A 13,069-nucleotide genomic window follows, 5' to 3' on the forward strand; every position below is an offset into this window, starting at 1 on the left:
TTCCGGAAATGGGTTTTTTGCTTTTTTTTTTTTTTTTTTTGTAGAATTTAACTAATGCGTAGAATACTCCAAATTGTATCACAATATGTGCTTATCGAACGAAGAAAATGTTAGAATGTCAGTTGACTTTAATATAGGATCAAAGGGCCATTTATTGATTCATTTTTTTTTTTACAAGTAACTCTTTTTAAACTCAACTTTAATAAATTCAATTTAATAAATTCGCCATCCCCTGTTTGCCTGTTCAATGTCACTGCGCATGTGCAGTCAGAAATCAGGAAGATGGTGGCCAAACAAATTTTTGGCGCGCAGTTAAACAAAAATGAATTATTCCACTGTTACAGAGCCGGACACGGAGGACAACGTTTATTAAACGAAGCTACGAAAAGGCGTTTCCGCACCATGACTCCTAACATGATATATCGACACCAGGAGCCAAACGCAACGCAAATTGTCAGCGGCAGCACAACGTCGCCCTCAACTGTCAATGTCAGCCCAGCATGGACTAGTGATGGGACGATGAGAGAAACAATTCACTGCAAAAAGATGTGAGTACTTAAAATACATGTTTTACATTTTATGTTAAATAATGGTTCGGTGTCATTTAATGGTCACTTTTTTTCTCTCATCTGATTCCTGTGTAAAAAAAAAAGTAGAAAAACAGACGTTTACATTGATCTGTATTCATCTAATAGAAGTGTTTATACTGTACATACAACTATTCCACACACACACACACACACACAAATTATTTAGGATGATTCCAATTTATAGAAAGATTTTTTTTTCTCAAAATTACACTACAGATACCAAAGTTACAATTTTTGGAATATGGTTTTATTTTAAAATTTTATATAATGAATTGTGTAAAATGAGAACGTAGCTTATATCATAATGCAGCGTATGATACACACTGTAGTATCCATATTAACATTTTAACTTTTAACATCTGGCCACTGACATTTACACATTTAACATCCAATAAATATTGACATTTGTATAAATAAAAAAAATAAAAAAACTTTTTCCTCATAAATTTGATTATAGGTGGAAACAGTATTTGCATTTGTCCCGACCTGAGTCGGTTTCTTTATTCCTTTAAATAGATTTAGTAATTCTTTAAAACTTTAATAGCCGTGTACTGTACTCCAGTATAATTTAAAATGTCTTCAATGTCTATTTTTACAGGACCACAATATATAGTATTTGGTTTCTTTTCCTTTTACTTACAGTTTTTTAATTATCTGAAAATATTTACAGGTTTTTAATACTACTTAACTTTTTGGTTTGGTGATAGTATAATGTGTGTATATATCTATTAATGCCATAAATATTGTTTTTACACACTGATACTTTGACCTGATACACACTTGCATATTTTTGCTGTGGTGCTGTTTGTTTGGAGAACTGTTTATGTAGATGTGGTCTGGATAATAACAGTCCTGCTGTGGTCTGTCTGAGGGCCATCAAACGGTCCCCTCTCTGCAGGTTGATCCACTCCAGACTGTTCTTTCAGTGGTTGGTGGCGTGTTACACTGTGACACATTATCAGTGCAGTGTCGACACATCCCGTAGTCGTAATGCTGTCTTTGTGTGAAGCGTGTGGAGCTGCCCATGTTGTTGTTGGACTGGGAGTGGGATCCCAGGTTCCCACAGTCGGACTCCTTAGGCTCAGACTGTGGACTCCCCCTGTAGATCCTCCGTAGAAACGCAGACATGTCTCTGTACAGACTCTCACGGAAGTTGGGCTTACACAGCAGGTGGACTACAGGGTTGTAGATGGTGGACGACTTGGCAAATATGGCGGCGAGTGCAAAAGCAGTGGGAGGAACTTGTGTGGCGTCTGTTAAAGCGGCCCACATCGAAACGACCGCGTATGGGGTCCAGGCCACCACGAAACCTAAACACACCGCCACTGACAGCTGAGGAGTCAAAATAGAAAGTATAAAAGTCAGGGAAATTATTTTTATTATATTATATATAAAATTTAGATTTTATTCTTATTTTTTATATATATATTAGAGGTAAAAAGTGTTAATTGAAAAAAAAAAAGAATCTTTCCAGTTCCCGTAAATGTTCCTTTAATTGTTTTTTGTTTTGTTTTTTCAGTTTTGGAAAAAAAAATTAAGATCAAGCTAGAGCTAAACTTGTTGCAAAACTTTTAATTTTTAACTAGTTTTTTTTTTTACTCCTAACTGAATTTATCAGCCACAGAAACATTTCTCTTGCCTGACCTTGACAATGAGAGCATGCGCGTTGCTGGTCTTGTTCTTCGGCGACACGTGCTGCTGGACAGCCTGACGTGAGCCGCGCACCGTCAGCAGGATGAAGGTGTAGGAGAGAACGATGAAGGTGCAGGGCAGGGCGTAGCAAAAGACGAAAAGACACACGATGTAGGACAAGGCCAGCAGCTCGTGGTTGGGTGCGTGCCAGTCAATGCAGCAGGCCGTGCCGTACGGTTCGGCGCTGTAATGCCCCCACTGTGCCAGGGGTCCGACAGCAAACACCATTGAGTAACACCACACTGCAACCACCAGGAGGCGGGCGTGGGACGAGGAGAACTTGCTGCCTGATCAGACGAGATACAGAAAGTGTGCAGCGGTTGTTGTGAATATTATGATTGTCCATTAAAACGACTTGAATTTCCAATCTGATGAATCACTTTATCCAAATTAATCAACATTAATTACTTTTGATTTGCAAAAGTATATTATTGTTATTGGATTAGTCATTACTGCTTTCACAATTTGGTTGACAACTGGTTGGTTGGTCCGGTGTAATGAAAACGTTTTATAGCACTGTGTGTATAAATTACAAACATTCCATCAGCTTTTCAGTAACGCAACTATAAGTGGATGGATTCTAGAAATATTGGATTTGCATTAATTCTAACAACTGTAGTCAATATACAGTATATATATATATATATTTTACATGATTGACACAATACACTCAGTGTTTTTCCTGACAACTGTAGTCTATATATATATATATTTTACATGATTGACACAATACACTCAGTGTTTTTCCTTCACCTTGGTTTGGGAAGCAGACTTTGAGGCAGCAGACTAAAGAAAGGGCTGTGAGGTTGGTCAGGCTGCACAGACCAAACAGGACTCCACACATTGCGTAGATCTGACAGGCCACTTCTCCAAACAGCCACCTGCAGTAACGGGCACAAATTATGGAAAAATGTGTCAGTGGAATTCTAAGATAAGAGAGATTGGGGAAAAAGAGGGAATACTTCCACACACCTGTGGCAGAAAGAAGAAGGTATTGCGAATGGAAATAAGGTGAAGGTCATCCCAAGGTCACTGATGGACAGATTGATGATGAAGTACTCTGCTGGCTTCAAGCTGGACCGCCGGTGGTAGGCAACAAGTAGCAGGATGCAGTTCCCTTTAAGGGACAGTAGGACTTAAAGACAGAAAGGTGAAGGTTAAACGGTGAAGGTCAGGGTGCGGTGGAAGGACTGTGAGTTTTTTCGACTGTTGTTGTGTTCCTGTTGTCTGTTTTGAACTTACAAAATACACTGTAGAGAGCGCCCATGAGGATGTCACACTCCTTGGAGATGTTGGAGGCAAACAGGTCGGAGGTGTACGACGTATTCATCATCTGGAACACAGTAGTACACAGGGAAATACCCACACACACGGGGGGTTAAATCTATGGAGTCAGGGATTTACAACAACACGGACACAGTGTAGTGTTTGGAAAAACAATGTCACCAAACACAATCTGCTGATGTGTCATGAAAAAATCCTCCTGACATTGTATCATGTCAAGAGGAATCACTCATCATATTTGTGCACATACGACTTTTTTTTTTTTTTTTCCATCTGGCTGTGAGCCCATCTGACGTAGACTGAGAGCCAATAGAAAAGTACTCCATGTGGATAATTCTGTGCACCATGATTTTAGAGACACTGTAGATCTACAAATGATTGATGATTGACTCTTGGCTCTGTTTCATCATTTCATCTTTTTGACTGAAAATGTTACTGTATGAACCCACCGCCCAGACTGTTTCCTCGGCGGCCAACAGCACTGAGAGGCAGTGAATGTGAATGTGAATGGCACTTGGTGCAATATTTATACCATGTTGTGTTATTGGCGTGACAGAGGAGGGTTAGAGGCTACTTTTTCAACTTATGTAACAAGTACTGTATGGGGAATTGTCACATGAAGGCAAGAGTGCGTAACGTAATGTGATTTGGCAGCGCAGCAGGCCGAAACATCATGGACCTTATCAGGATCTCACTTCGCCGCCATCATGTGAAAGAAAAAAAAATTTTTTTTCTCATCTGGATTGTCTTCCATGTCTTGGCATTCTTTATTTAACCAGACATAATTCTGTTTCAACTTCATGTTGAAATGAGAATGGTGGAAAAATATATTAGAGAGCATAAAATAAATTTGTATTTATTAGAGGTGCGAGAAAATATCTATATATTGAAATATCGTGATTTGTTTCACAGTTTCAGTATCGATATTCTACAGCACTATATTGATTTTTCTTTTTAAATAAAAAATAACATGAAAATATTCATTCATTTATTTTCTTTTTCTTTTCTTTCTTCTCTAGTGATTCCAAATGTAGATCCCTCTGTTCCAGTGTTAGGAACTGATGTTCAGATGGAACAGAGTCTCAGACTAGGATGACAGTTTTACTACAATTAATTGTTTGAAAAAACTCAATATATTGTCTTGCCCTCCCTTTTTAAATCTCACTTCCGTCACCATCTCTATGTCTTTGTCTCCAAGCCATTGGGGTATAGTTAAGATTTTGAATCAGACCAAGGATGCTCAGTTTCCTCTAATCATCCTTTCTAAATCTCACTTCCGTCACCATCTCTATGTCTTTGTCTCCAAGCCATTGGGGGAGGACGGTGTCTACAAACGATACTAACTGAATAAATTACATTCTGCCACCCTGGTGAGGCATGCCATCTTTGCTTGTACGCATGAGTGCATGTTACATAACCGCAGTCAGAAGAAGTGTGAAAGCAAACATTCTGGTGTTGGGGACCGGGTCCACGTCTCACACGACTGTTTTCATCTTGTTCGCCCTTGATAAGATAATCCTCGGCTGACGGTCACTGACTCTGCTGAGTGCTGAAGTATCTGATTCAGAAAACATCGTTTTGGTTATTGACTTTCTGTTGTGGGGCTTTATTGAACGTTTGTGTCAACAAATGAATCATCCTACACACTTGCGTGCGTTCAGCAACAACAACAAGCTGCTCATGGAGGCAGGCATGCATGCACAGGGATTTAATGTGTGCAGGCAGCTGGAGATGTTGTGTGTGTGAGTGTAAACTCAATTAAAAAAAAGTGTTTTTGTTTTTTTTTATGAAACATTTGGATTAGAAAATGTATCATTGCACACTTTTTTTGCCCTGGTCTCATCATGATTTAAAAAGATTAACTAAAAAGATCAAATTAATTAGCGACCATATAAAGAATTTATGTAGAAATAACATTTTTTGTTCATTAAAATAGTAATCTTGGCTTTCTACAGCTCAGAACTGAGATGAGATGATCAAGCGTACGCTGCATCATTTAATTTTTTCTATTTTCTAAATACTTACTATTGAACAGAAAGCAAACTAAACGCCTTACCTCTGTGTCACTTATCTTCCAGCAGGTGACGGATGATCCTCGGGTCAACTCCGAAAAGATCAGGAGAGCAGGACACGGAGGAGTCAGGAGCCTGGTCATCCACGGAGCAGGTGAGAACATCTCATTTTAAGCTCCATACGCCGACATACAGAGCACTCACAACACATCTGGCCTGGTGGACAAACGCTGTGTCCTCTGGACACCAGTGCTGATGAGATGCAATGTCAGCAACATAAAGCTCACAGAAGCATCAGGACGGGCAGAGAGAGAGAGAGGGGGTGATGGGTGAGGGAGGGAGAGAGAGAGTCAGACTAAGAACTGTGTATTAGTGTCACAGGAATGGACAAAAGTTCCTCTTTAAATCCTATTGGTCCGTAGGTGTGATTGTGAATGTGTGTGAATATGACGACCTGTCCAGTGTTAACTTTGTTTTTGGTTTCTTTAGTTTAGGTTTGTGGGGATATTATTTAATCCTGATCATCAGAAATAAAAAGATTAAAAATAATTGGTAAATAGAGACTTAAACTTACCATATATTCCAGACTTTAAATTGCACCTTTTTTCATCCTTTGGTTGGGTTTGTGACTTATACTCAGGTGTGATTTAAATATTAAAATGTATAATTTCACACGTTGGTTATTTTCACACCAGCAGCCGCTAGAGGGCACTCTAGGCTTGTGTACCAGTATCTGTTACTCCTGTACCACTGAAAATTTACATGTTCGTTATTTTCACACTGACTGCCGCTAGAGGGCGACTTATACTCCTTCATCTGCTATAACTTGGTAGCAGATGTAACAGCAGTGACAAGTCTGTTAACAAAAATCAAGTTTATTGGGTCGTCAGTCATGAAAAAAAAATCAGAGTAACCTGTGAGTATTGTGTTATAACAACGTGAAAAAAAATAACCTGTGAGTATTGTGTTATAACAACATCTCTGTAAAATGACAAAAAAAACTTTGACTTTGTATCACTGTTCAGGTACAGAAGAAGACTTTGTATCACTGTTCAGGTACAGAAACTATATAAAACATAGTATTTAAATACTCCTAATCTAGACATAAGAAAGATCAATACACAACCCTAATCATGTAAACACCGTGTATAAGTATGTGTCATATGCTTCATAAATACAGTACAGTAAGGTGCAGTATGCTGTTTCTTTAATCACTGGGCCGAAATATCAATGTCCACCAAAGCAAACAGTTCATCGTAGCACCTTCTATGATACGTGTTATTGGTCAGGGATGCAGTCAGAATTAGCTGCCAATAACATTGACAATGTTTCAGTGCAGGTTTATACAACTTTGTATTTCACAATTAAACCACTCCATGGCTATTTAGTGGACGTCACTACATCAGCAGATGATTTTTATTCTTCCCTTTTTTTATTTATTTCTTTTTTATTTCATTTTTTACAATCTATGGTCCGTAGGAGTTGAACTAGTCCAAAGTGAACGTGTCCCCTCGTCTTGGTGCTGCCTCTAGTTCAAAACCTTGCAGTGTTGGCTCTGGCTTTTCAGTGCAGTTCCTGAGTTCACCCTTCAACTCAGACAGCTGCTGGGCATGACTGGAGAGAGTCCCGTTCACCTGCAGGAGAAGCCCGCTGGACTGTTTCTCCAGCTCCTCCCGAATTCTCTCCAGGTCGTCGGCGAGATAATTCAGACCTTTGCACTGGTCCTCTACGGTGGCAACGCGCCCATTGACCTCTGACACCTCCTTTTGGACTCCCATGGCAGTGCTCCTGCAGCCGCGTACCTCCTCTGCTAGACGCCGCTTCATCTCGATCAACTCCCCTCTAAGGCGGGTGAGTCGGCGCTCACCTGCCCCCAACATGGACGCTTGATGTCCGACCAGCTGCACCACACCCTTTATCTGCTGGGCTAGACGGGACTCTCTCTCGTGCCAGGAGTTATTGGCTTGACCTATCTGGTTGATGACTGTTCCCAGGGAAGTCTGGAGGCCTTTCAGTGTGCGGTTGACTGACCGAACATTAAACCTGAGGATCGTGATCTCTCCTTGGACGGGTGGACCTTGTGCTTCTTCCAGCTGGTCTTTTTGGCTCAGACGCTGCAGGATGTTTTGCAGCGTGACATTGAGAGTGTTCAAACGGTCGTCCTGCAGGTCCAGGACATCCTTTGTATTCAGTTCCCCGGCCAGCACAGCACTGGGTTCAGCGGAGTCTCCCTGTACGATGGACGGGCTCTCAGTCGAGGAACAAGAAGATGAGCAGCGAAGCTCAAGGTTGGTCAGCTGTTTCTGCACTCTGTCCACGTCCACCTCTAGTCTTTCTCTGATGGAGTCCAGTTCTGTCTCTAGGGTGGGGACGGCATGACCCTCCAGCAGAGCGGGGGCAGTAGCATTACCTAGTCCTTCCAAAGCTGTCAGTATACGACCCTCCAGAGCTCTAATCTTGATCTCCATTTTGGCCTCTAGTCCTTGATCTGTTAGCTCCTCACTTTTCCTTTCAGTCTCATAACTTTTCATTTGCCCGGTCAGGTTTAGTTTATCCTCGACATAACCCAGACGCCCCTCCAGAATTCCCTCAATGTGGTCCTTGTGTCCACCTAGCTCGACTCTCAGGTGCCTCTGGGACTGGTTGAGTCCTGCCACTGATGTTTCTAGCTGCTCAACCCTATCAAGCAGTCCACTGACCCATTCACAGGAGATGTTGTTGGCTTTTAAATCAGAAATCTGTGTCTGGAGATTTCTTAGGTCTGTTCTTAGGTCCTCGGTGCTTCCACGTAGAGAATCCCCGATCTGTTCTTGGATTTCACCCTGCTCTCTCTGGCACTGACGACGCACATCTCCAGCTTTGTCTTCACATCTGCTCTCTGTAGTTTCCACAGGCTTTTCAAACCCATCAAGGATTCCTGCTCTGACTGTATTCATCTTGGAATCCACGAGCTCCTCAATACTGACCTCGGTAACATTGCCATTTAATTCAGAGTCGACCACTGCGAAGGAGTTCGACATCGTCTTCAGCTGTCTATCGTGACCCGTTACTGTTTCTTTCAGTTCCTGCAGCTCTGTGGTTCTTGCCTCCACCTCTGCCCTGAGCTCTTCTACACTTTCAATCAGTTCGGTGAAGCCTGTAAACACTTGTCTGCCATCGACACCCACTGTCTCTTCACTTCCCCCAGGAATCTCCCCAAAACCTACAGTGGACAGACTAGAGGCTACAGGTGGCGCAGGAACGGGTCCGGGGGCAGCAGAGAGCAGAGCCGACAACATTCTGTTGGCGTCTTCACGCAGTGAGGTTCGGAGACTGTCCTCCAGCCCATTCACAGTTTCCCTCAGTGTGTCCAGACCCTGGTTTAGACGTCCAACTTCTTCTTCGATACGAAATATCCGCTCTTCTGTCTCGCGGTCTAGAGTTCGCCCTAAAAATATATAAAAATAAATATATATAAATTGGAATACGTGGAAATACATTAAATACATTTCATGTCATTGTTTAATTTGAACGTACTTATGTTTTCAGCCTCAGGCTGTTCACTTCCAGAGGAAGGAGCAGGTGTTTCTTCTAGTAGTTGTTCCTCAGGTTGTTGACTTGGCTGAAGCTGGTGCTCGTGGTCCTCCTCTGTGTCATGTGGCTCCAGGTGCTCTGGCATTGGTTCCGGCTCTGACTCTGGTGAAAAAGACTCGAAGGAGTTCTCTGGGTAGGAGGTGGAGGAGCTGGGAGGCCCAAAGTGAGGCATTGGATTAGAGATGAAACCGCCCGGAGCCGGTCCTTGGGGTTGACTCCACGGGGTTCCTTTCATGGGAGTGTGTATGGGTGGTCCCTTAAACATGGGTCCCTTGAACATGGGACCTTTGTAAGGTGGCCCCTTAGACTGTACGCCTTTCATTGGTGGGCCCTTGAATGGTGGCATTATTTTCATTGGGTGTTGGTAAACTGGTGGACCCTCCATGCAGCCATAGCCAGAATACCCCGGACAGCAGCGCCATTCCAGCTCCGTCACAGTTTTATGTGCGACCTTGTAGATTGGTTTGTACATCAGTCGATACCTGGAAGGAAAAGACAAACCTATAGTTTGACTCGTTCATCTCCAGGTTTGTCTTTAAAGCTTCTATCAAAGTCTTTTTTTTTAAAACCATAACCCTTGCTTTGAGTTTCACTTACATTAGAGCTGGACATTTCTGACCCCAGGAACACTTGTTGTACTCTGCTTTGACATAAGGAGCTGCTCCATCCTGAACAGTGAAGGAAACAGTCTTTTCTGTGACGTAGGCACAGTGGTTTCTGTAAGACAGGGGACAGAAAGACAGGACAAAGTCAATGTGTATGTAATAGAAACCATGTGGTTCAAAAAGTTCAAAGACAATTTAGACACAAGTTAAAAAAAAACTTTATATATGAAAATTACAAATCAATTTCTCTATGTATTCTCCATCTATGGAATTGTTTCCGTTCCTTTTTTGTTAAATTCTGGAGGATGTCTTTGACACCATCTAGGAACTGGAATAATTTTTCCTTTTGACTGTTCTTTCAGTTTTAGGAAAAAGACAAACAAAAGTTAACATTAAAGAACCTGTTCACGTTTCTTCATTTTAGGAGTAAAAAACTTGACAATTGCGAAAAGTATAATATTAAAACATTCTGAACATGTTATTGTTGACTAAAATCAGACAACTTGAAAAACTTTTTGACAATTTTAAAAACAGTAAATGACAGTGAACAAGTCAACCTACTTGTGTCTGCTGGTGGGTTTTCCCTGGGCGTACTGGTGGAACTGGAATGGTCTGTAGAACTTAGCTTCAACCAGTGCTAGAGTTCGCCCTAAAAATATATAAAAATAAATATATATAAATTGGAATACGTGGAAATACATTAAATACATTTCATGTCATTGTTTAATTTGAACGTACCTATGTTTTCAGCCTCAGGCTGTTCACTTCCAGAGGAAGGAGCAGGTGTTTCTTCTAGTAGTTGTTCCTCAGGTTGTTGACTTGGCTGAAGCTGGTGCTCGTGGTCCTCCTCTGTGTCATGTGGCTCCAGGTGCTCTGGCATTGGTTCCGGCTCTGACTCTGGTGAAAAAGACTCGAAGGAGTTCTCTGGGTAGGAGGTGGAGGAGCTGGGAGGCCCAAAGTGAGGCATTGGATTAGAGATGAAACCGCCCGGAGCCGGTCCTTGGGGTTGACCCCACGGGGTTCCTTTCATGGGAGTGTGTATGGGCGGTCCCTTAAACATGGGTCCCTTGAACATGGGACCTTTGTAAGGTGGCCCCTTAGACTGTACGCCTTTCATTGGTGGGCCCTTGAATGGTGGCATTATTTTCATTGGGTGTTGGTAAACTGGTGGACCCTCCATGCAGCCATAGCCAGAATACCCCGGACAGCAGCGCCATTCCAGCTCCGTCACAGTTTTATGTGCGACCTTGTAGATTGGTTTGTACATCAGTCGATACCTGGAAGGAAAAGACAAACCTATAGTTTGACTCTTTCATCTCCAGGTTTGTCTTTAAAGCTTCTATCAAAGTCTTTTTTTAAATTATTTAAACCATAACCCTTGCTTTGAGTTTCACTTACATTAGAGCTGGACATTTCTGACCCCAGGAACACTTGTTGTACTCTGCTTTGACATAAGGAGCTGCTCCATCCTGAACAGTGAAGGAAACAGTCTTTTCTGTGACGTAGGCACAGTGGTTTCTGTAAGACAGGGGACAGAAAGACAGGACAAAGTCAGTGTGTATGTAATAGAAACCACGTGGTTCAAAAAGTTCAAAGACAATTTAGACACAAGTTAAAAAAAAACTTTATATATGAAAATTACAAATCAATTTCTCTATGTATTCTCCATCTATGGAATTGTTTCTGTTCCTTTTTTGTTAAATTCTGGAGGATGTCTTTGACACCATCTAGGAACTGGAATAATTTTTCCTTTTGACTGTTCTTTCAGTTTTAGGAAAAAGACAAACAAAAGTTAACATTAAAGAACCTGTTCACGTTTCTTCATTTTAGGAGTAAAAAACTTGACAATTGCGAAAAGTATAATATTAAAACATTCTGAACATGTTATTGTTGACTAAAATCAGACAACTTGAAAAACTTTTTGACAATTTTAAAAACAGTAAATGACAGTGAACAAGTCAACCTACTTGTGTCTGCTGGTGGGTTTTCCCTGGGCGTACTGGTGGAACTGGAATGGTCTGTAGAACTTAGCTTCAACCAGTGACAGACACAGGCTCAGGCAGAACACTGGACTCCAGGCTGTGACTAAACGCATCTTTGATAATCCACGAACAAAATCAAAAGCCCTGAGAAAATATTTAAGAACTAAAGAGAAAAGTCAAATGTTAAATGTTAAAAAAAAATCCCCCCCAAAAAAAGACACCGATCTACGCCTTCGTCAGAGTGTCTCTCTGTGGACGTTGACCACGGCTGTAGTGGAGTCTGTCACACTGACACCAGACCACTGAGGATTTGTCCCGACTACAGACGTCACTAATAGGCTCCGACTGCCATCATCTGCATAACTCCTCCCACTTGACCTCCTCTAACTAACACCAGGTCGAGATGAGAGCCGAGAGCCTTCGCTTTCATGACGAATAGTACTCACTTAAATTTAAAAAAAGAAATAATATGTTTTTTATGACACCACCAAACCAAAGACCAGAGCAGGAATTCCTAGTTTTCCCGTGTAGACTGACATCATGGAAAACCACAAAGGAAATAGTGCAGCACCTTCAGTGTGCACAAAACCAGGTCTTGTTCTAAAGCGGTTGGGGGGGGTGTCCACAATTTTTTTTTGTCTTGGGAGGTGCATTTCAAATGACCAGAGTTAAGTGATCTACTTACATTGTAGACATTGTATATTTACTCATATAAACTGAATATTATTAAAATGATCATACATGTAGTTCCTCTGGGAATCGAACCCCGGAGTCTTTGCTCTTGAGGCAGGTGTGCTAACCACTACAATATGGAGTAATATATAATTATATGTTGGAGTGCTTTGATTAAATCACTGTAGTTGTATGGTACGATACTGTCTGACTCAATACTTTAGTCCAAGTAATTAGAATCTTAAAATAGAATTACATCTATAATTTTAATTATTATTTTCTTTAAAACGTAACTTCTCTAGATTTACCAGAACTCCCTTTGAGATCTACTAGATCTAGATCCCAGATCATCTACTTATTGGGCGCCCAAAGTCAGTTAAAGGAACTCTTGGAGAAGTTATATTTATAAATATATGATGCTGACAGCAGATATATTTCAGTTTTTTTGTGCTCATACACGGGTGTTGACTGTCTGCCTCGGCCTGAAGGTGGGTTTCCCTCCACATCTTGGTCTGTTTTACTTCACACGTGGACATTATCCCGGTCTAAACCTTGACCTAACAGCAAACCTCCAAAAGCAGCAACAATTAAAAACAAATACGCTGTGTCGGAGGCTGTGACGGTACACACCCAGGCTCCTGCGGGGCTACACCCACGGA

General features: G+C 41.5%; 3 protein-coding genes across 3 annotated transcripts; all 3 read right to left on the minus strand.

Moving 5' to 3' along the window:
* Positions 1-573: 573 nt before the first annotated feature.
* Positions 574-4,367, minus strand: opn7d (opsin 7, group member d). Its single transcript, XM_017035710.2, has 5 exons — positions 3,525-4,367; positions 3,255-3,417; positions 3,036-3,163; positions 2,235-2,569; positions 574-1,922 (listed from the first exon to the last, which is right to left on the minus strand). Exons 1-5 carry the CDS (start codon positions 3,613-3,615, stop codon positions 1,467-1,469), a joined length of 1,173 nt encoding a protein of 390 aa, XP_016891199.1. The 5' UTR covers positions 3,616-4,367; the 3' UTR covers positions 574-1,466.
* A 2,248-nt stretch (positions 4,368-6,615) lies between these two features.
* Positions 6,616-11,851, minus strand: LOC103385406 (EMILIN-3-like). Its single transcript, XM_025059161.1, has 4 exons — positions 11,724-11,851; positions 11,155-11,295; positions 10,495-11,033; positions 6,616-9,005 (listed from the first exon to the last, which is right to left on the minus strand). The coding sequence occupies exons 1-4, from the start codon at positions 11,849-11,851 to the stop codon at positions 7,066-7,068; spliced, it is 2,748 nt and encodes a 915-aa protein (XP_024914929.1). The 3' UTR covers positions 6,616-7,065.
* Positions 8,964-10,075, minus strand: LOC112487607 (early nodulin-75-like). Its single transcript, XM_025059354.1, has one exon. The coding sequence runs from the start codon at positions 9,621-9,623 to the stop codon at positions 9,057-9,059; it is 567 nt and encodes a 188-aa protein (XP_024915122.1). The 5' UTR covers positions 9,624-10,075; the 3' UTR covers positions 8,964-9,056.
* Positions 11,852-13,069: the final 1,218 nt, after the last annotated feature.

Source organism: Cynoglossus semilaevis, chromosome 10, assembly GCF_000523025.1.
Source record: "Cynoglossus semilaevis isolate Cse_v1.0 chromosome 10, Cse_v1.0, whole genome shotgun sequence".
Lineage (NCBI taxonomy): Eukaryota > Metazoa > Chordata > Actinopteri > Pleuronectiformes > Cynoglossidae > Cynoglossus > Cynoglossus semilaevis.